This window comes from Neofelis nebulosa, chromosome 7 (assembly GCF_028018385.1).
Source record: "Neofelis nebulosa isolate mNeoNeb1 chromosome 7, mNeoNeb1.pri, whole genome shotgun sequence".
Taxonomy (NCBI): domain Eukaryota; kingdom Metazoa; phylum Chordata; class Mammalia; order Carnivora; family Felidae; genus Neofelis; species Neofelis nebulosa.
The window spans coordinates 58,999,382-59,022,699 of record NC_080788.1 but is presented as its reverse complement, the minus strand read 5'-3'; the positions used below and the strand labels follow the sequence as shown (position 1 = coordinate 59,022,699).

At 40.2% G+C, this 23,318-nt stretch overlaps 2 protein-coding genes across 9 annotated transcripts in view; one reads left to right on the top strand and one right to left on the bottom strand.

Annotated features, from left to right (window-relative positions):
* The window catches only part of BLOC1S6 (biogenesis of lysosomal organelles complex 1 subunit 6), a 133,164-nt gene that overhangs the window by 7,165 nt on the left and 102,681 nt on the right, over positions 1-23,318 (top strand). For all 3 annotated transcript variants that reach the window (XM_058737873.1, XM_058737872.1, XM_058737874.1), the window contains one exon: positions 822-905. In XM_058737873.1, the coding sequence (XP_058593856.1) occupies positions 822-905 (84 nt within the window). The remainder of the gene's footprint in view (positions 1-821; positions 906-23,318) is intronic.
* Positions 13,045-23,318, bottom strand: part of SLC30A4 (solute carrier family 30 member 4) — a 31,388-nt gene continuing 21,114 nt past the window's right edge. For 2 of the 6 annotated variants that reach the window (XM_058737864.1, XM_058737863.1), the window contains exons 4-9: positions 22,754-22,907; positions 21,085-21,283; positions 20,070-20,175; positions 18,795-18,929; positions 15,501-18,190; positions 13,045-15,457 (exon numbers count right to left, since the gene is read on the bottom strand). In XM_058737864.1, coding sequence (XP_058593847.1) covers positions 18,036-18,190; positions 18,795-18,929; positions 20,070-20,175; positions 21,085-21,283; positions 22,754-22,907 — 749 coding nt within the window. In that variant the 3' untranslated portion in view covers positions 13,045-15,457; positions 15,501-18,035. Of the gene's footprint in view, positions 15,458-15,500; positions 18,930-20,069; positions 20,176-21,084; positions 21,284-22,753; positions 22,908-23,318 lie in introns of those variants that run through there. The other 4 variants (XM_058737865.1, XM_058737867.1, XM_058737866.1 and 1 more) reach the window with 4 other exon arrangements.

The following is a 23,318-nucleotide window of genomic DNA, read 5'->3' as shown; positions in this document are numbered from 1 at the left end:
GTGCCAGAGTTTGCACTAGGTCTTGGCGATGTCAAAGGTGGTGACACACAGTGGCGAAAACTTTGTCTTGGCCACCCCAGGAAATGAGTTGGGTCTCTGGCTTGATGCTCCTGTGTTCCTGTCAATGACCATTGTGAAGGCTGGAGGAAAGAGGTCACCTTCCTACCACATCCCAAATATGCCTCAGGCCCTGGTTCACGTCTGTCCCTCAACTGAAGGTGCCTTCCCCTTGTCCATAACCGTAGCCCGTCACAAGGCAACCTATCACACCAGGCTTCCTCCTAGCTCCCTCTCAGATGAGCTGCCTCTACTTGTAGGGCTTCTGCATTCTCCCTTGGGTCTTCCTTTGGGCGTGGGGTTTATGTGCTCTGATTCTAAGATCAGGAAGGCTGGGACCTTGTCATTCGCTCATTCATTCATTCTCATTCATTCAGTGGGGAGCAGGGCTGGGGAGGAGAAGGAGGATGAAGGTCTGTCCAATACTGAGTGAGAGCCCAGCTCGAGGGGAGCATCCATTCTGAATGGAGGGACAAAGAGGGGCAGAGTGGGCAGGCTGCTCATCACCAACGGGGCCTCAGGGTTCAAACATGTTCACTCTTAGACACCATTTCCATCACAGCGGGTGGGCTGGTTTCCCTCGAGGTTTCTGAGACCCACCAAGTCAGTTTTAAGCAATCATAAACTATAACTAATAAAAGACAAAACAAAAAGGAATAATGAAGAGGAGGTGGAAAAACACCTATAACCCCCTGACAAATCCCTGTTCTGCTGTCATTTCAGACCCTGTGCTGGTACTTATTCTCTTTTTTATCTGCCTGCAGGTTACTCTCAGAAGGTGTTTCCATGGATTCTGCTTGGTGCCCGCCTGCCTGAGGACAGCCCCACCCCTGCCTTTCTGCCTGGTGGTAAAGACCTTTTCTATTCCTTTTTTCTGAGCAAAAAAGATTAGTGTGTTGTTTCCTCCAAGAAACTAAGTTCCATCTGTATTATGTGTAGCTGCATAGTGGTTTAAATTTTCTCTTTCATTTCTCTCTCTTTAATATTGCTTACTTGTAAAATGCAATTTGGGGAGATTTAGCTGAAATTCAGGCAGTCGGCGGAAGGCTCAGGTGTGAGACTCGGGCGCCATCTGCTGGTCACTTCTGAGTATGACAAAATTGAATTTGCCTTGAGCCTCTGGTGTGTACAAGTGAAAATGAGTTGATTTGAAAGTTAAAGATGGAAAAGGTGTGTGCAACAACACGTGTAACCAACAAAGCGTTTGTGTCAGAATCCATAAAGAACTCTTAAAAGTTAACATAAAGAATGCAATAAATAGAGGGGAGCCTGGGTGCTCAGTGAGTTGAGCCTCTGACTCTGATTTCTGCTCGGGTCATGATCCCAAGGTTGTGGGATCAAGCCCTGTGTCTGGCTCAGCGCTGAGCATGGAACCTGCTTAAAATTCTGTCTCCCTCTGCCCCTCTACCTTCTAGCGTTCATGGTCTCTCTCTCTCTCTCTCTCTCTCTCTCAAGGAAAAAAAAATGCAATAGAAAAAGGAGCAAGAGTCTTGTAAAGAGGCACTTAATAAAAAAGGATATCCAATGGACAGTGAATTTATGACAAATGGTCAACTTCTTATTCTTAGACTCTTGGAGGAGGAAGAGAGGTGGAGAAAGGCCAAGGTATGGTGGAAGCCTGAAAACTAAAACTAAAACAAAACAAAACAAAAAACCCCAGTCTCCCAAGTCGTTCAGATTTTACCCACTAGGGAGAAAAAACTTCACCTCAGTTTAATTTGCATTAGGGAAGATGGAAAATCTTTTGCTGTGAACGTAAAACTGCTCTAGGAAAAAATAAAGCCTTAAGAAAAACCCTTGCCCATTCAGTGAAGAGTCAGCTAAACAAAAGCCTGAGGGAGTGCTAGGCTTGCCGGCCTGAAAAATCAGTGAACAGAGAGCACTGTGTGTGCTCTGCAGGGTGGGGAGACAAATCGGGGAGTAGGTTCTGGAAGAAGACACCTAAGGAGCTAAAACAGGTGGTTACTGATTGGGGGGAGACAGATGTTTGCCGTGTGTCTTTCTATCTGGCTTTAATGTTTGAAGCATATGCCGGTTTACGTATTGAAAATAAAGAGAAAGCTTGAAACCTAGTAACTTAAAAGGCTAAAATATGTTCAGTGGTGATGTCACTTGAAAGAGCACTGGTGACCTTGGGGGAGAGATTTGGTCAAGAGGGGGCAGTAAAATCCAAAGTCTAATAAGTTTGGGCAAAAAGGAGGAGAAGAAGCGGGGACAGACTCCCCACACTTGCCTGATTTTGCTTGCGAGGGAGGGAAGGAGGGCAGCAGCCAGACTTGGGGCCAGGATCCAAAAGGAGGCTTACTTTGTTTCTCAGGAGAGAGATGTGAGGTATTCACTGAGGGCAAAGGGGTGAAAGAGAAGGCATCCCAGGGGAGGGAAGGTGAAGGCCAGGGGCTGGTAGAGCACAGTGGATGGAATGAAGAGCTTGGTGAGAACCGCCCTGGGGCTAAGCACGTTGCGGGGTGAGCCCCATGGACTTGTGAGGCCACAGGAACAGTCCAGGAATTTTGCAGCAGCTTTATGGTCTGGTGGCGGGTTGTGCAGATGGCTTCTGAGGCCCCCCGCGCATCCGATTTTCTTATTCCAGAGCAGCGCCGTGCAACAGACTTTCTGCATGGAAAGTTCTGTCTCTTTGCTGTCCAGTGAGGTAGCCATAAGCCACATAAAGCTATTGAGTGCTTGAAATGTGGCCAAAGTGACTTAGGAACTGAATTTTAGTTTTATTGAAATTTTTTTAACACTCGATTTTAATTGAGATATAATTGACAAGCAATGTCCTCTGCACATGTTTAAAAAGTACGACCGAATAATATTTGGTATGTGTATACACCTGTGCAACAATCACCACAGCTGAGACAGGGAGCCTCTCTCTCAGCCCAGGGTTTCCTCATGTGCCTTTGTAATCCTTCCCTCTCGCCCTTCCTTCTTCCCACCCAGAAAACCACTGATCTGCTTTCGGTCAGTATGTCAGTCAGTATAGATTAGTTTGAATTTTATACAAGTGGAATTACACAATATTTATTTTTGTCTATGTTATTTGCTCAGCAGAGTTATTTAGAGATTCCTCCATGTTGTATGTATCAATAGTTCATTCCTTTTTGTCACTCAGTAGTATTTCGTTGTATGGATATACCACATTTGTTTTTATCCCTTCATCTGTGGATGAACATTTGCTTCTTTTCTCCAGTTTTTAGCCAATACACATAAAGTTGCTATAAAGATCATTATACAAATCTCTATGTGGATCTATGCTTCCATTTTTCTTAGGTATATATCTAGGAATGCTGTGGCTGTAATATATGGTAGTTGTAACTTTACAGTGTTATTTAATTTTTTTAAAATATAATTTATTGTCGGGGCGCCTGGGTGGCTCAGTCGGTTGGACGTCTGACTTCGGCTCAGGTCATGATCTCGCGGTCCGTGAGTTCGAGCCCTGCGTCGGGCTCTCTGCTGACAGCTCAAAGCCTGGAGCCTGTTTCGGATTCTGTGTCTCCCTCTATCTCTGACCCTCCCCCGTCCATGCTCTGTCTCTCTCTGTCTCAAAAATAAATAAACGTTAAAAAAATTTAAAAAATATATAATTTATTGTCAAATTGGCTAACATACAGTGTATGAAGTGTGCTCTTGGTTTTTTGGGTAGATTCCCGTGGGTCATCGCTTACGTGTAACACCCAGTGCTCATCCCAACAGGTGCTCTCCGCAATGCCCATCACCCATTTTCCCCTCTCCCCCACCCTCCCATCCACCCTCAGTTTGTTCTCTGTATTTAAGGGTCTCTTATGGTTTGGCTCCCTCCCTCCTCTGTTTGTAACTATTTTTTCCCCTTCCCTTCCCCCATGGTCTTCTGTTCAGTTTCTCAAGATCCACATATGAATGAAAACATATGATACCTGTCTTTCTTTGACTGACTTACTTCACTCAGCATGATACCTTCCAGTTCTATCCACATTGCTGCAAATGGCATGATTTCATTCTTTCTCATTACCAAATAGTATTCTTTTGTATGTATAAACCATGTCTTCTTTATCCATTCATCCATTGATGGACATTTAGGCTCTTTCCATAATTTGGCTATTGTTGAGAGTGCTGCTATAAACATTCAAGTGCTATGAATCAGCACTCCTGGATCCTTTGGATAAATTCCTACTAGTCCTATTGCTGGGTCATAGGGTAGTTCTATTTTTCATTTTTTGAGGAACCTCCACACTGTTTTCCAGAGCGGCTGCACCAGTTTGCATTCCCACCAACAGTGCAAGAGGGTTCCCGTTTCCCCACATCCTCGCCAGCATCTGTAGTTTCCTGAGTTGTTCATTTTAGCCACTCTGACTGGTGTGAGGTGGTATCTCAGTGTGGCTGTGATTTGTGTTTCCCTGAAGATGAGTGATGTTGAGTATCTTTTCAGGTGTAGGTTGGCCATCTGGATGTCTTCTTTGGAAAAGGATCTATTCATGTCTTCTGCCCATTTCTTCACAGGATTATTTGTTTTTTGGGTGTGGAGTTTGGTGAGTTCTTTATAGATTTTGGATACTAGCCCTTTGTCTAAGATGTCATTTGCAAATATCTTTTTCCATTCCGTTGGTTGTCTTTTAGTTTTGTTGATTGTTTCCTTTGCAGTGCAGAAGCTTTTTATCTGGATGAGGTCCCAATAGTTCATTTTTGCTTTTAATTCCCTTGCCTTTGGGGATGTGTCAAACAAGAAATTGCCGTGGCCAAGGTCAAAGAGGTTGTTGCCTGCTTTCTCTTCTAGGGTTTTGATGGTTTCCTGTCTCACGTTTAGGTCTTTCATCCATTTTGAGTTTATTTTTGTGAGTTAATTTTATTTAATTTTAATTAATATTAGTTAAAATTTAGGGGAACCTGGATGGCTCAGTCGGTTAAGTGTCCAACTCTTGATTTCAGCTCAGGTCATGATCCCAGGGTTGTGAAATTGAGCTCTAAATCTGGATCTGAGCTGACAGTGCGGACCCTGCTTGGGATTCTCTCTCTTCCTCTCTCTCTGCCCCTCTACCACTCACGCTCGCGCACATGTGTACTCTCTCTCTCTCAAAATAAACGTTAAAAAATATAGTAATTAAATTTAAATGGCCAAATGTAGCTAGTGGCTCCCATATTGGGCAGCACAGTTGTAGAATGTATTTATTACTCCAGTGATTTCATACCAGGGAGAGACTTTCACTCCTGCTCTAATCTTGGAATATATTCATTCTTTATTCATTCAGTGAAGATCTATTGAGACTCACTTTGTGCTGCTCATTTTGCCAGACACTAAGGATGGGATGGGGCAAAATGGATACAGACCCCGCCCTTAAGATACTTACATTCTAGTGGACTCAGTCTGGTTGCCTATGGGTGTACTAAGCCCACTGGGGAATGAGAGGATGAATCCAGTGCGATTATAAAGTAGAGTAGTTCAAGTCTGTGTAGGTGTTGGGATGGCCCCAGGAGTGGTATGGGCTTAGGGTGAAGGATGAAGCCTCTCCCTCTCCTAGTGATATAACCTATGAAAATAAGAACCAGGTACAGAGATGGTGGTATGTTTAGAGAATAGAGGTACAGTTGGTGAATTTGGTGTTTCAGGCAGTTTTTTTTTTTGGGGGGGGGGGACATTTGCTGTGAAGGGGAGGGAGAAGGAGACACATGCTGTGTTAGGACCAGTTGTGCCTGTCCCAGGCACGTGGTGGGGGCACCATGCTCATTGGAACTCCCCATAGTCTAAGCCCTCACTCGGTCACTGTGACAGTATACACACATCTCTACTTATGTTTCCCTCTGGAGGAAAACTAGTTTAGGCCCTGAGTTAGTGGCTGTGGGTGTACTGAGCCAAGAATCTTCCTAAGAATTTTTAGGTCCTTCTGCTCATGACTCACAGATTCTGCCTGTGGATACTTTGCCAGAAGCAGTCCCCAGCCCGGGACGTTGGTGGAAGGAAGTGCAAGCATAGTAAGATGTCATCTTTGCACTGACGGCATGACCTGTGCTGGGGTGGTTATGAATGAGTCATTTGGGGAGCAGGTCCTGCCCCTCAATTGTGTATTTAAGTTATGACGTTGGTGTTCTTTTCAGGGTGTCAGGAAAGCTTCTAGTGAGGCCAGGGAAGCTCAGGAAACCAAAATGGGAATAATGGCAGCTGCAGCCACCACTCAGGAGCACCTGGCATGCACCAGGCACTTGGCATGCATCCCCTCGTGTAATCCTCCCAACAGTCCTGGGGTCAGGTGACATTTATGACCCCCATTTTACTGGTGAAAGAACTGAGCCCAAAGAGGTCAAATAATTTACCTTAGTTCATACTGACAGAACCTGAACATACACTTGGGGGTCACTTCTGCCCCAGTGAGATAAGCTGATAGGTTTGAAATGACTTGACATAAAATCTCAGATGTTAGTTTCTGTCCATCCTTCCGTTACTCCCTGGTATAAGAGGCTTCCTGAATTATACTAAGTAGATAGGTCCAGTGGTGACACTTGCGATTTCTCAATCACGGAGTGGGGAGCGGGAGGAGGAGATGACAATGTATTGAGCGGCAAGCACCACACTAGACATTTCATGGACATCGTGGTAGTTCACCCCTAAAGCAAACCTGTGACATCCAGGGTGTTACCTTGTGCAGCTGAGAGGGCTAGGTGCAGGCTAAGATCACCCAGCTATTAAGTTCATAGAGCCGAATCTGAGCCCTCACAGGTTGGATCCAAACTTTCTCCTTATCACACCATACTGCCTCTCCTTAGTGTCTCAACAACAAAACACATAAAAGAAGAGGCTGTAAGAGCATAGCCCCTTGGGGTCTTTATTGACAAAAAATGTCAGTAAGCCTCAGGCAGTTCTGGGAGAGATGAGGTCAGAGTTAAGGTAACCTGTCCATCCAGTTGGGCAATTATTATTTTTTTAATGTTTATTTATTTTCAGAGAGAACGAGAGAGAGAATGTGCATGCGTGTGCATGAGCAGGGTATGGGCCGAGAGAGAGAGAATCCCAAGCAGTCTCCGCACCGTCATTGTAGAGCCCGAAGTGGGGCTTGATCTCACAAACCAAGAGATCAAGACCCGAGCTGAGATCAAGAGTCAGACGCTTAACCCACTGGGCCACCCAGGCGCCCCTCCTGAGAAGCCTTTAGAACACTGCTCGGCATGTACAGGGCTAAGCATTCAATCATTGTTTTGTTATTATTAACTATGCAGACAGGCAGGCTGAATCCCAGCAAAACAGAGTAACTTGTCCAATTAGACACACCTAGCAAAGCTGAGACCAGAATCGGTTCTTCTGCCTCCTACTCCAGGGTACATCTGTCTGTTTGGTATTATGTTTTAGCCGTGAGAATAAAGGGTGATTAGGTTGCTGGAGGGGTTGTGGGTGGGGGGAGGGGCTAAATGGGTAAGGGGCATTAAGGAAGACACTTGGTGGGATGAGCACTGGGTGTTACATGTAGGGGATAAATCACTGGAATCTACTCCTGAAATCATTATTGCACCACATAACTGAGTTAGCTACATACTAAATAACTTGGATGTAAATTAAAAAGAAAAAAATTAATTAGTTTTAAAAAATGAGTGATTTAGGGGTGCCTGGGTGGCTCAGTCACTTAAGCGTCTGACTTCAGCTCAGGTCATGATCTCATGGTTTGAGTTCGAGCCCTGCGTTGGGCTCTGTGCTGACAGCTCAGAGCCTGGAGCCTGCTTGTGATTCTGTGTCTCCCTGTCTCTGCCCCTCCCCTGCTTACACTCTGTCTCTTTCTAAATAAATAAATAAATAAAACATTAGATATAAAATCTTTCTTTGAGGTTTATTTATTTTGAGAGAGTGCAAGCAGGGGAGGGGCAAGAAGAGAGGGGGACAGAGGATCTGAAGTGGGCTCCGGGGCACCTGGGTGGCTCAGTCGGTTAAGCAACTGACTTCAGCTCAGGTCATGATCTTGCAGTTCGTGGGTTCGAGCCCTGTGCTGACAGCTCAGAGCCTGGAGCCTGCTTCGGATTCTGTGTCTCCCTCTCTCTCTCTCTGCCCCTGCTCTGCTTGTGCTCTGTCTCTGTCTCTCAAAAAGTGAATAAACATTAAAATATATATATATATTAAAAATGAGTGATTTAAACTCCATCAGTACTTTCAAAGTAGTGTAAGCTGTCCCCCAGCTTCAAGCTGAAAATAGTTACTATTCATCTTCTAAAAATAAAGTGTCTTTTGTAAAACAAACAAGCTGTTATCAGCAAGATAGGAATTGACAAGCACTAGCTTGGTGCTACTAAGGAGGGGCTCTGGGAGAGATTATCAGGTGCTGTAAGTGATAATAGCTACTGGCTGTTAATACCAATTTAGTTGCAATTAATTGTGTAATTGTCTGGGATGTTTCAGAAATGGGTCTAATTTCTGTTGTAATCTTTTTAAAGAGATACAGAAAATAACCAGAAATTCTTGAATAGCTATACTATAATTACACATACCCAAGTATAAAAAAACCCAATTCTTTGTTATTGGGAGATAGCCAATCTGGAACATTTTTTCAGAGAAGCAATTTTATGATAGGGTTTCAGTTACATTATGGAAAAGAGATTACAGCATTGACAGTGAGGATTCTTAGGGCTCCTTAAAAAATTTCCATGCAAAAATAGATGTTTAGTGGGGCACCTGGGTGGCTCAGTTGGGTACACGGCTGACTGGCTCAGGTCATGATGTCACGGTTTGTGAGTTTGAGTCACACATCAGGCTCTGCACTGACAGCTCAGAGCCTGGAGCCTTCTTCGGATTCTGTGTCTACTTCTGTCCCTCCCCCGCTCATGCTCTCTCTCTCTCTCTCTCTCTCTCTCTCTCTCTTTCTCTCTCAAAAACAAACATTAAAAAAAAAGATATTTAGTGTATGTATGGTTTCTAACCGTGGGAATATTCACACAGCCCTTCTATGTCTCTTAACACTAGAAATTCAAAGAAAACACTTAGGTCCCTCCCCCAAGGGCTTGTGGGTAATCAGACAGTGGTGGCTCCCACAGTGACCAAATGAGGGAGGGAGGTAGGCACAGAAGAAGGGCTCCTAATTCACATAGGGAGGGAAAGGAAGGCTTTTTGGAGGAGATGATACCTGAGGAGAATCTTTAAGGATGAGTTGGCTTTTATGAGGTAAAGAAGCTGGGGAAATGATTTTCCAGATAAAGAAGGGGCAAAGGAGCAGAGGATAAGAAAATTTGCCTTGTTCTGGGAGCTGTAAGACTGGCACTGCTCAATTAGCCAAGTAAAAAAATAACAGGCAGTGCCTTTGTGAAGAAATTAACTTGCAGTAATAATGATGTGTTCCCAGCACTTTCTTTATGTAGCTCATTTAATCCTCATAAAAGTCACATGAGGCAGGAACAGTTAATATTTTTATTTTGTGGACAGAGGAACTGAGCACAGAGAAGTTCAAAATTTTCCCCAAATCTCAATGTTAGAAAGGGAGGGGGAGGGCCAGGATGGAAACCTAGGCAGTCTGCTCTGAGTCCATACTTCTGTGTGAGCTCACAATGAAAGCATCTATTTGGTTTGGAGCTACCTAGTAACTAACCCAGATATCTACTACATCTTACCCACTCCCAACCAAGATGAGATCAGCTTTAACCCATAATTCCATGGCTTGTGGGAAGTTCATTGACTTCCTGGAAATATCTATGAATTACTGGAGGCTTGTGTTTTTTGTTTCCCATGGGTTCACAGTCTGTATGTAATATTTCCGAGCTGTTTCTTTGTCTCGATCCTGTCTTGGTAATGATTCAATGGTGGGCACAACCCTTTCTGCTTGTTTTAGCCACCTTTCCCTCCCCCCCACCCCCAAGCAACGTAAACATGGACTTAAGATTTGGGGGATTGTTGTGCCCAGGGGGTCCCATGGTATGTTGACTGTAACGTGGGCTAGCCCCTCCCCTTCACAAACAAGACCAGTTGTGGACACAGAAGTGCATTGTCCTGAGAGCAAAGCAGTGGCTGGCTACTGAAGAAATGGCAGAAGGAGCCTGGCCCTTGTGGCTTGGGTCCCAACTCTTCCCAGTCATGGCTATGAGGACTGAGGAATGAAGAGAGGAAAGGCTAGTGAGAACATGCTGAAACCCGATTTAGCACTATCCTGGTGCCTCAAAAAACAAGAACTCAATTAAGAAATAGAGTAAACTTTTGGCTACTTTTTTGCTAAGCATGTATATAAATTATGGAAAGTTGTGTGTTCCTAAACTATTATACTTCTGTTATTTGTATACATCTATGGTCTAATGGTTGTGATTTTGACTACAGTAGTCTACACTGGATCCCTTTTATATTGTTTACTAGTTATAACTATATTTAAGAGATGTCTGTGACCTTCTCTTTCTACATTATGACTACCTATGTGACTTTCAGCAAGGCACTTAACTTCTCCTGGTCTCAGTTTCTTCATTTGTAAAGTGAAGATTATAATATTTATCAAAATACCATCATGAGAATTACACAATTAAGTATATAGCAGTGTCTGAAAGGCAGTAAAGTTTCAATAAATGTTAGCAATTATTTCCCCCGTTAACCAAAATTGGACTGTGGTTTGATATGGCTGAAGCATGGGAGATAGGATAGTGGTTGTAGAAAGGGTGGAATTGTGGGTGGAGAAGTGAGCAGTCACCAAACCAGAAGGATTTTGTATGTTGTTACCAAGAGGATGGACTTTATCCTACAGGCCAGTTTCTCAAGCCATCCGTAATGGGAGTGTGATCTTCTATTTGTAGGGGTGAGGGTATGACCCAAGACGCTCTCCAAGAACATAATATTGTTTCATTTCCTGTTTAATTTTTAAAAATACACAGGAATTTTTTGTTCTAGTCCACAACATATTCAGTGGTAGGGAGGTGGCCTTCATAGATTTCTTGGCTGAATGATTGTAAAATGAATTGACATCTGGAAGTAGTCTCAATATACCTTATTAAAGTCCAACCTACTGAACCAATTCTTTGAGATGTCCCAATTTCAGTATTATGGTATCTTAAAGATGAGAATGCTTCTCAAACCAAGTATGTAGATCTCAGTGGCTAAAACACTGAATTATATAATATTTCTTAGAACTTTAACAAATATGCAGGACTTTGGAAAATATTCTTACACAAAAAAGCAAAGCAACAATGGTATAGGCTTGTGTTCAGATACTGCTGAAACCCCAGTCAGACCGTAAAGTGATTAAGAGCCTGTTGGAACTAGGATTTGCCAGTAGCCTTCACAGGGAACTGATTTAATGAATGGAAGTCCAGGAAACTCTCCTCTTCACCCCACTTCTTCATTCCTTGACTAGGCCAGATATCCACTACAATCACTGTCCGGAGGCAAGTATCCCTGTAACCATTTATGTTGTTAGGATTCCTCTGGGGAGGAAGTAGAAGAAAGAATAATTAGGGACGGTGGGAGCAGATCTTCAATCCTAGGAAAGTCAAGGGAACAGAGGTGGTCTGTCTTGCTTTAAGGTTGGCTTTGCGTTCATGGGGTCTCTGAAAATTTCCATTAAAAAAAAAAATCCTACTTTCTTCCCAAGAAATAGCTCAGTATATTTTGTAGAAAAACCAACTCACACACATTTTCCCCATGGCGCCAGCATTTTGTTAAAGTGAACAAAAGTGTTAAAAAAAAAAAACCCAAAAGACCAAAACCCAAAACACACCAAAACCCCACAAACCAATATGCAGAAGCTGGCAAGTAAAACAAACAGGAATTTCAAGTCAAACCAGAACAAATTTTTGAAAAGTTCACAGAAGCATGTTTATTGGCCAAACTTTATAGTTCATGTTCTGTAAAAGTCACATAGAGCCTTAAACCAGAATTCTGCCTGAAAATTTCACTGAGGCTGGATTTTTAAAGCTCCTAATCTTAAATACAATTTATATAAAGATATTTAGTCAGAAGGCTTCATACTTCCTATTTATGCTTAGGCTATATTCTGGCGTAAAGAAAATATACTATATCATAGCTGGAATTGAATTATAACCAAAAATATTATCCAACTAATATATAAAATAAAATGGAAAGTTTGGCATAAGTAAGAGTTTGTAAGTCTAATTTATAATTTATTGTAAAGTAAATTCAAATTCATTTTGGCATCTGACAAGGACGAAAAAAATGACACATCAAAATAGACATACAGCTAGGTAAGTAATCAAATCATATGTTAACGTCTCACTACTATAACTTACCTAAAACTATATTTTATTACTATTTTCAAAAATAGAGGAGTCTTTCTCTAGGTGACTGGGAAACTTTAAAGAACATGCTATTTTTAAAGCCCAATAACCAAATTTCATCTTAGCAGATAAAATGGGATTTTTCATTCGTGAGCGCCCAGTTGGCACAAGCTGCATAGGGTACTCAACACACGTAAGGTACTTTAACGCATATTTGTTAAAGTTCTAAGAAATATTATATAATTCAGTGTTTTAGCCACTGAGATCTACATACTTGGTTTGAGAAGCATTCTCATCTTTAAGATACCATAAAACTGAAATTGGGACATCTCAAAGAATTGGTTCAGTAGGTTGAACATTTTACTTTTTGTCATAACTTAAGTGAAAATTAAAAAATCCAGTAAACCTGTATATTGAAAAGTATTCTGAAATGATCCTGGTGTTAGGGGGTAGAAAACTGCTTTGCTAGTAAACTTAGAGAGTATATGGCACATAGACGGTGTTTGAAATCCTGCTCCTCTTCTCCTCTATCTCTGCCTCAAACTTCCGAGGAAGACAGACAAAAGAAAAAAGGTGAGGGAGGGGAAGAAGCTTTGACAGCGCAGGTGGCCTTCAGACTGGCCAGTCACAGAAACTTCCGAGCAGGCTCCAGAAAAGCCTGCCGCATCCATCTGCGCTGTTAGAGCCTTGAAACCATACGACAGTGTTTACCAAGGGCGGGCAAACTTCGCCTACAAATGGTCAGATAGTAAATATTTTATATCTGTCCCAACTACTCGACTCTGCCACCGCGGCACGAAAGCAGCCACAGGTAACCATACTTGATGAAATGAGTGTGGCTGTGTTTGAGGAATACTTTATTTACACTGAAATTTAAAGTTCAACGTAATTTTCACATATCATTCTTCTGATTTTTTTTTTTAACCATTAAAAAATACAAAAACCATCTTCAGCTCCATGGGCCACGCAAAACAGGCTGCAGGCCCATGAGGCACAGTGTGCTGACCCCCTGTCTGTACCATTGGAGGGTCACCAGGTCATTCCTCTCAGACTTCACAAAGGCCCTCACCAATCTTACTTTCACGGGAGCATCTCTTTCCTTTCTGCCATTGTTGCTGGGCCTGCAGGAATATTAAAAGTGACTTGTAGAAAAAGTTATAGATTCTTTTAATAGCTCTTTTTTTCTTTATCTGGAAAGTTTTTCCCAGGTTTAGTTCTTAAACACCTTAAACAGGGCATTACAGTCTGAGTTTATAAAACTAGGTTATCTATTTTCCAATGCTTTTTAAGATTATTACTATGTTTTAAGGTCTGCTATTGCTCAATAAAGCAGCCCAGAAATTTCAGGATTATATATTTTCATTTTTTAATAAACCACACGGCAAAACAATACTTTATTTAATAAATGTATAGGAAATTACAATTTGAAAATTGCAAATACAGTACATATACATATACTATACCTTGATCTTAAATTATATGGACAAACACCAGCTTCAAAATCTTCCTAAAATCAATCATATGCAAAATACCTGGTTTCTGAAAGGGCATATGGAAAAGTATATACAATTTCTTAAACTGTGATATGGCTTAATAACATATATTTTTAGAGAAGCATAAGCTTTCCAAATATAAGGTATCTTCCAGGTGCAAAGCTGACATACTGGCCATTTCAATTTTTCAGAATATACTTAACTGCAATATTTAAATTGACGCTGTCATAGATGTAATTGGGAAAGTCTCCGTAAATGTTTTCCAGTCTTACCAAAAATCAGAAAATATTGGTCTTTACAATACGATCGGAAGAATAACGTAACAGAGTAAACCCTTTGTAAGCAGGAATTCAAGGATCGGATGGCCTGAATGCATATACACAATTCAATACTGAGGAATTCCCACGACAATTTCTTCTAATTTGCGGGCTCCTACGAACATAACAAAAAATATCCCTGATTGGTGAGCTGTAAAACAAATCTGATGTCCTTTCCGGCAAGATTCCCGTGGCAGATCTGTAGTTAGAGTTTGCAAATCATGTTTTGGTTAGAGACAAATAAAACTTAATCATTTGGAAATCAGACTCACCTCCCCTCAACACAGCATATAGCAAGGTGTCACTATTCTTTGGGACTAATACTCAACTGGCTCATGAGCTAAGCTTGGTTTAAAAAGAAACCAAGCCAAAGGAACTAATCTTACATCTATTAACACATTCTGTAACTTTAAATTTAGTATATGTAAGGTAGAGTCAACAGGAAAATTGCCTAAAATCTTATTCCAAAGGGGCTCAGATTCTGTAAAAACACACCTTATTCATTATGGTGAACCAATTCACATAAATTCATAAAAAGAAAATTTACCTCATTGTGCTTGTTTCAAAAGTGAATGACTATCTCTTCTAAAGTGGTGAGAGTAGTTGTTTAAGAAATACAATCCAGTCTTATTAGAGAGAATCTTCACTTATGGTTGTATAGTGTAGTCTATTTCTATCATACTTACACTGTAAAGTTCAGTGTCCAAGAGAAATCTGGATCAAGAACAATCAGCTGTTTAAAAAAAGGGTTCTTCCTCACGAAGAAAAAGTTTATAAGTGGTGCTTTGTTTCTGAAAGATGGTTTTCCTCACATTTAAACAAAAGGGAAGCTCATGTATCTGATCTTGCCTGTGTCTATTCTGGGAAAATTCTACTAAAAACAAACACTGTCAGTGAGGACACCTGGGTTCAAGACACAGAACCAGAACACTGAGACTTTTAAGAGCAGGAAACTTAGTTTTAGAAAATGGAAATAAAGTACCCAAACTTGAAACGAAAACAGTAAAATAAGAGAGCCTGTGATTTGGCAAACAATACTGACAGGAGCTGCAAGCTGCGAAAATCTGGGCTCACATTACACAAGGCACAGCTAATGGGAAGTGTATGTGGGAATTCTATTTGAAATGGTTCTACATTTCAAAGCTCTCTGAAAGATGCCCTATTCAACTATATTCCTCACATTAGGTTTGTAAGGCAGCATGGTCGTTAATGAAAAATAGGTCTTTTCCTAAAATAAATCAAAATGCTGCCTCTGCCAGAGTTTTGACAGACAGGTTTATATATACAAGTAACTCTGATTATTTGCAAATGTTAATTAAAATACATCAAACTGGGGCACCTGGGTGCATCAGTTGATTAACTGTCCAATTCTTGATGTCAGCTCAGGTCTTGATCTCTGGGATGGGAGTTCAAGCCTGGCACTGGGCTCCACACTTTGTGGAGCTTAAAACAAAACAAAACAAAACAAAACAAAACAAAACAAAACAAAACAAAAAACCAAAAAAAAAAACCATCACACTGAAGAACTGCCCAGTTTTTAGGTTGTGATCTGTTTTCTCAGTGCAAAATTAACAATGCAAAATGTTTATCCAAAATTACCCAGCGCCTGTGTCAGGACAGTGGAGAACTCTTCCTGTGAGGGCTGTCTGAGGGGTGTGACTCAGGGTTGCAGCTAAGCAGGGTAGGGACAGACCCAAGGCTCTGTGGCTTCCGTCGTGCAGTCCCTGGTCCTATCTGCTAAGTTCACATCGTCCTGTGTGGGTTTTGTCAAGTTACAAAAAGTGAAATCTATCAATTTTCAGTCTCAGCCCCAGGAAAGCACAAGTACAAAATGTGTAGTCCTTGCTACAAAAGACAAAGCACAGGGAACTTCATGTGTACCTCACTTATACAAAGCACACTCACTAAAATTTACAAAAGTTTTCACTGTTTCTGCATTTTACAAAAAATCCTTTTCAATCCTCAAATGAATTTCAGACTGTTTTATCATATAACTTTTTCAAGGAACAGGTCGATATGAAAAGTAAGATACGCCTATTTAGGATAAAGGAAAGTTTACAAGAAACAAGCTCAGTGGACACATGGGAAACACCTGCAAATATGGGGAAAGCCATAAGCATACAATGCATGTTCTTTTCCTTTCTCTTGCTAGGTACCCAAAGTCGGTAATGCCCAGATGTCCACTGAAATGCTTCTCATTTATTCTTATTTGCCTTCCACATTTAAGAGAATTTTGACTTAAACTATGTATGTACTACTCAAATTTTTGAAAAATTCAAATCATTTGAAATGGATTCACAGCAAGAACCGCATAAGGTTAATTTTCAATTCAATTCAATAAACACTGGGTTTTACTAGATACCATTAACCCTCATCAACCCTTTTTTGGGGGATACCATCAACTCTTAATCATCTTTTAGGGAACTTCAGGTTTTATCTTAGGTTTACTTACAGTGAGGTACTTGGTAGAAACACGAAATCTGTTTCCTCTCCTTCTTTGATATTATAAGTCATCTGCATGTTTATCTAGGCTTCTAATTCACAACTTGCCTAGTAATTGTACTCTGATTCTCTGAGAACCTCAAGAACCATATCCATTCTTGGTTAAGAAACTGTCCCTGTGAAAATAGACTTCTAAAGTGCATAAAGATAATCACAAAACCAACAGTTGCAAAATGAAATCCTGATTATTCACAGCTACCCCTTTAACACAACTGGTACCAATTAGGTTGCATTCGGTTTGGAAAGTTTCAGGTTTAGCCTCCCTACAACACAGATTGAATGTCCATCCCAATTCCTGTGTTTCAAACAACACAAATACAAGGTCAAACCCTTGATGTTTTCTTTCTTTTTAAATGTCTTCTCCCTATCTCTTTGGGCATTTCTGCTATGGTATTATTGGAAAACCTCAAAATTATATCTTAGGGTTTCTGGAGTCCGTGGAGAATCCCTAACCCATATCATCAAACAAATTCTCTCTGGAAGAATGTGGTTAATCTACATGTGAAAGACAGGCATTACAAACTGAACCACAGCTCTCCAGAGTTTTACCCTGAAGGGGCACAGACTAACCGGTATGGAGGCAGGAAGCAAGGTACCAAGCACACTTTCAGTTCTTACAAGGACAGAGGATCATTGTTTACATTTTGCAGTCTCCTGCTATTCTTAAGATAATTCCATGAATAATAAAAGTGACTGCAGGAAGACTTAAATCTGACATTCCACACTCCATCCCCACTCCTATATTTTAAATCACCATATAGTAATTTAAGATTAACTTCTGCCATTTAGAATAGTATTGAAAATATTTCCTAAATATTCCTAATGACAGTGACCACCACAACATGTAAAGATTTGGTTCTGATTAAGATTACAAGTAACCAAAATGATAACTTTGAGATTCAAAACCCTGTAACATCTGGAAAAAGTTGTTTATAAAGTATAACCATAACAATAACATTATTTGTGAAATAAAACATTTCTGAAACACTTAGGAATGCATGCTTATTCCACTATCTGGATAATTTCTAGTATTCTCTGAAATCTGTTGAGAAATAATTTCTGTAAAAACATAACTGGGTGTCAAATTCCAGAAGCTGGCTGTCAAGATTACCTAATAAAAAAAAATCAGTTTTCCAGCACTAGCTTGATAAAAAATGGTCCTTAAAAAGGATTTTTAAATGCAAATACTGAATTCTTGATGCTTCCTTTAAGACATGTACTCTGTCACAGTTAGCGAAATGTGGTCTTGGATTGTCTTCTTTGAGGTATCCGTAGAGTCACGTCTCATTCTATAAATAGTGTTTTGGAAACATCTTCATCTGAAAACCATGGTGAAGTCTCCTTTTACCATTAAACAGAAAGTAGCACTCTCAGGCTAGAGTGATTGTTTTGAGAGACAGGTGCTTGATATGGACACAGCTGTCAGGGATTCCATTTTCTCTTTCAGGTGTGCACATTTATTGCTCTCAGGTCTGTGACTGCAGGATAAATAAGGCAGTGGTCCCCAAAACATATAAAATTAGGAACTGGAACTCTGACAATGTGCACAAGTTCTGTCCACTTCTTGCCTGTAACTCTGAAGCTGAATAGTACATTTATACATGCCAAATGTGTTCAATAACACATGCTTTGCTTTGGACTGTACTTCTTCCCATTTAGATGAACTTCCAGGAACTGCAATGTCAAGGAAATATCATTACTATTCATTGTACAAAGTTACAATGACACAGGGAAATAACAAATTTCATATACAGTGAACCTATTTTTATTAGTTTGATTTCTCCCCTCTTGAAGCTCCTCTCTTGGAGAAGCACACCAGCTTAAAAAGCCAGGATGGCTTGTCATTATTCCAATCCCTCTAGTCCACTCTCAGAGAAAGAATACTGGACATCAATTGCAAGTCTTCTGTACTTAAAAAAAAAAAAATAAACCACATGCATGTTTTATTTTGATAAATAAAAAGCATCAATCTGTGAAATGACCTAAAGAAATAAAAACAGAGCCAGCTTTTCTTATGTAGAAATACAGCATGGTAGATACACTTCATGCTTTAATCTGAAAGCAAAAATCAATTTGTAACGTCTCATCTTAAAGAGATTGAAAATTATTGCTCGGCTGCCATTATTATCTGCAACTCACCTTTTGAAAAGTCTGAACCCTCCCTTAAAGCAAGTCTTTCCAGCAGAAACAATTTTCCTACTTATTTAAAAGCAAAAATGTTAAATTCAATTCCAAAGACAAAGTCCACCAACCCCAGGATTTACCGTCAGCAACATACTTAGCTGTATGTGTACTATGGCAGTAGGTTTTCCTGAAGTGAGAGACCAGATATTTAAATCTTCCACTGAATATACATCTTCTATTTTCATCAAGGCTTCTTTGATATAGTCTACATTCAAATGGCTTGGTACACCTATTAGTTTAGAATATATCATAAGTAAAGTTTATTTGGGGGAAAAAGTTATACATAACTGATAGAATTTTTTTTTCCAAAGAACTCAAACGGCTTTACCAAATTCAGTTTAAATGAATACTTTAAAATATCTTAATACTTTAAGACAAGGATGCACCTGGGTGGCTCAGTCGGTTAAGCATCCAAGTCTTGATTTTGGCTCAGGTTATGATCTCACATGAGATTGAGCCCCACGATGGGCTGGGTGCTGTCTCTGTCTGTCTCTCTCTCTCTCTCTCTCTCTCTCTCTCTGCCCCTCCCCTACCTGCGCTTGGCACACGTGCACATGCACTCTCTCTCTCTCTCAAAATAAATCAACTTAAAAAAATATATATCAAACCTGAATACTTCATTTAACAAATAAGCTAGGATAGAGGCACCTGGTGGTTTAGTCAGTTAAGTGTCTGACTCTTGATTTTGGCTCAGGTCATGACCTCACAGTTCATGGGTTCGAGCCCTGATGATAGCACAGAGCCTGCTTGGGATTCTGTGTCTCCCTCTGTCTCTGCCCTTCTCCAGCTTGCACTCTCACGCTGTCTCTCTCAAAAATAAACAAACATTAAAAAAAAAAAGCCAGGATAGACAGAAAAAAAATGAAAAAAAGGGAACATCCAATGATAATGAATGTACTGTTGAAAATATAGGCATATACTTAATATAAGTAGGGATGTAGGAAATATAACAAAATAGCAAGTTAAATGGGAATTAAGGAATTAATAAATAAACCAGTAGACATAATTGTATTAAGACTCGAAAGAGTTGCATCTTTATCCTAGCACCATAGTTTATTTATTAGCAGCATTACCTTAATTAAGCAAGTTATGTTACCCCTCTGAACCTCAATTTCCTTGTTGGTAAATAGGGATAATAATGTCTACCTTACCTACCTTTCTCAGTGATTATAAGGATCAAATAGGTAACAGATGGGAGAGCACATCAATTCTTATATTTTATATACACATAAAGTGGTGTTACTATAACCTATAAGCATCTGTAAAAAGAAAAGACAGGACTCCTACGTACCCTAGAGTGCCCCGCCCACCCCCAATCTGATTTAGGGAAGTAATAAACCCACAACGAGGGATATTAGTGAGATCTTACCTTCTAGTATTATAACTACTGTGTCCCATATGATACGAAATGTTGTGAAAGCCACAAGTAATGAAAATACATATGTACAGATGGGATCGGCAATCTTGTATTCTGGCTGAAAGGTGACAGAGCAAAATTATATGTTAAGTACAGACTGACATAAAACAGACTGTAAAGCAAAACAAGCCATACTCTGTCCCCATGTCCCCCATTCTTTAGCTGCCTTTGCCAGGACTGAAGAATACCTTTACAATTTAGATACTGTGGCTCTTTCCTGGATTGTTTAAATGCCTTTCCTCGTAAGACCTATTTCCAGAGGTTTAATCATTTGTCCTACTGCTTTCCTCTGTGCCTTCCCTAAATCTTCCAACCAGAACCAGAGAATATCAGAGCTCAAACGAGTTTTAGCAGCCACTTATCTGATCTAGAGGGGCTCCTGGATGGCTCAATTGGTTAAGTGTCTGACTCTTGATTTTAGCTCAGGTCATGATCTCATGGTCATGGGATAGAGCCCTGAGTCAGGCTCCGTGCTGAGTGAGAAGCCTGAGTTTCTCGCTCACTAGCTCGCTCTCTCTCTCTCTCTCTGTTGCCCTTCCCCTACTCGTGCATGTGTGTGCCTGTGTGTACTCTTTCAAAATAAATAAACCTAATAAATAAGAGTTTAGAGTTAAGGGACTTACTTGCTCAATACTTGCTCATAGTATTAATGGCAGAGCCAAGACTAGAACCCAAATCTCTGGATTTCTAGTCCAGCACACATGCCAGTACCTAGCAGTTCAGGGACAAGGCTTAAACTTGAGTGAAGGTGGTACTGAAGCCAGCTACAGATTGTTACTCTGTAAAATGATACTACTGTGTTTAGTGTTAGCAAAAGAGCTATACTGGTGGCTCAGTTAAGCCTCCCTAAATGCAAAATGAGTAAGACTAGCTTTGGTGTCCAATATACTGATAAAGGACAATTACCTTTAGTTTTAATATTGAAATTAAATATATTTTAAAATAGAAAAATTAGCAATCCTATTACCTTGAATCGTATGATGTATGCAGCTATTAGTACACCAACACTCTGTACCAAATCCCCCAAGGCATGTACAAATGCAGCTCTCACTGCTAGGCTGTCCTGCCCATGGTTGTGTCTGCACCCAGAACCTACGGTAGGAGAATTCGAAGGCAGAGAGTGGGAATGGGCGTGGTGACCAGACTGGTTCAATAGAAACCCCATTCTGTCAAAAATAAAAGAAAACATTATTATTCTTCCTAGCAATATTGATAAAAATATTTATTGCTAATCAGACACTAATGAGACAACATGGAACTCATTCATTTAATATATATCTGAGCACCTATTGCGTAACAGGTACTATTCTAGGTGCTGGGGTCAAAACAGTGAATCAGACAGACCTATCCCTATCCCCATGCTAGCAGTAGAAGCTCTACTAGCTTCTGTCCTAGTAGAGAAGGCAGAGAATTCAACAAATGAATACAGAAAATACTGCCAGGCAATGCAACTATTCTGAAGAAAAGTAAGGCACTTCGAGGGATGGAGAGTGCTAGGGTCAGGTGGGGGGCGGGGGTGGTCGGTCAGACAATGTCTCTCTGAGATTCCTTCTCAGCAGAGACTCGAATCAAGTCAAAGAAGCAGGTGGTGGTGAAAGGGTGGTTCTAGGCAGAAGGAATACCAGGGCAAAGGCCTTTGTATGAAAATGTGCTCTACGTGTTTCAAAAAAGCAAGATAACCATCGTCGCTAAAGTGAGCAAGAATGCTAGGATATGAGTTAGAGAGGTACACAGGATCTTATCAAAAAGGTGATGGTAAGGATTTTGATTTTATTTTAAGTAGGAATGGAAGCCAGAGCAGGGATTGGCAAACCATGGTCTGTAAAGCGTATGTGGCCCAATGCCTGGTTTTGTACACAAAGTTTTACTGGGACACAGCCATGCTCATTTGTTTATATATTACATGTTGCTGCTTTTGTTCTGTAACAGCAGAGTTGAGCAGCTGCAAAAGAGACTGCATGGCTCTCAAAGCCTAAAATATTTACTGTCTGGCCCTTTACAAGAAAGTTTGCTGACTGCTGATCCAAATGATTAAGTATAAACTTAAAAATTTCATAGTTTTTAGGGAAAAAAGTTTGGAGTTAAAAATATCTTATTAATACAAAAGTATTATAAAATAAAAGTTAAAAAAAACTTTGTCCCACTTAAATTCCTCATTGTTGGTCAAACTTCAGCATAATTGAGCAAACTAGTGAGGAATTTATAATTCCAAGTGTTTTATTAGCATAAGAAAAATTACATATTTAACATATATAATTTCAAAATACATAAAAATACCACTGCACATTACTGAATGCATGTATAAAAATCTCTCAGTTCACAGTACTTAAAAATATCGATGTGAAAACAATATAGAGTGTGTGACACCATAATGTCCAAACCCAAAGAATATACAACACCAAGAATGAATGAACCCAAATGTAAACTAGGGACACCGTGTGGTGATGTGCTCACGTTGGTTCATCAACTGTAACACATGCATGACTCTGCTGAAGGATGCTGATAATACGGAAGCTACGCATGTTTGAAGGCAGGGGATATATGGGAAATCTCTATGCCTTCTGCTCAATTTTTGCTGTGAACCTAAAACTAGTCTAAAAAATAAAGCTATTACATTAAAAAAAAATAGAGCTTACATTACATTAACAGCAACTCCAACAGCTGCAGTGATGAGCATTATATCTCCATTTATTTCATATTTCATATGGATAGTTCTTTGGACAGCTTCATATAGGAGGAATCCCATAAGTATATACACCAAGAGCACACTAATCATAGCTGATAAAACCTCTGGAGGGAAAAATATAAAAAATGATATATCTGCGTGTTGTTACACTTCATACAAACTGAACACTTCACAATCGTTTATTTATATCTTTTCTCTAAAGAGACAAAAACACTGTATCATTTCTGTCATGTTATTTTCCTTATTCAAAATGTGTTTAGTAGTTTTCTCTGGATCTTCCATTAATTCATTCCCAGCACTCTCCACCTTTTCCTCATCTCTTTAGGGTCCAAACTGTGTATATTTAACAGAACATACACATGGTAAAAAATGAAAAACTGAGAAAAAATTATTTCTAACATACATGATCACAGACTACTTCCTAATAGAAGACTACACTTACAAATCACACCAAAGTGAACAACCCATAACAAAAATGTGTAAAGGACACAAATATTAACACATAGAAAATTAAC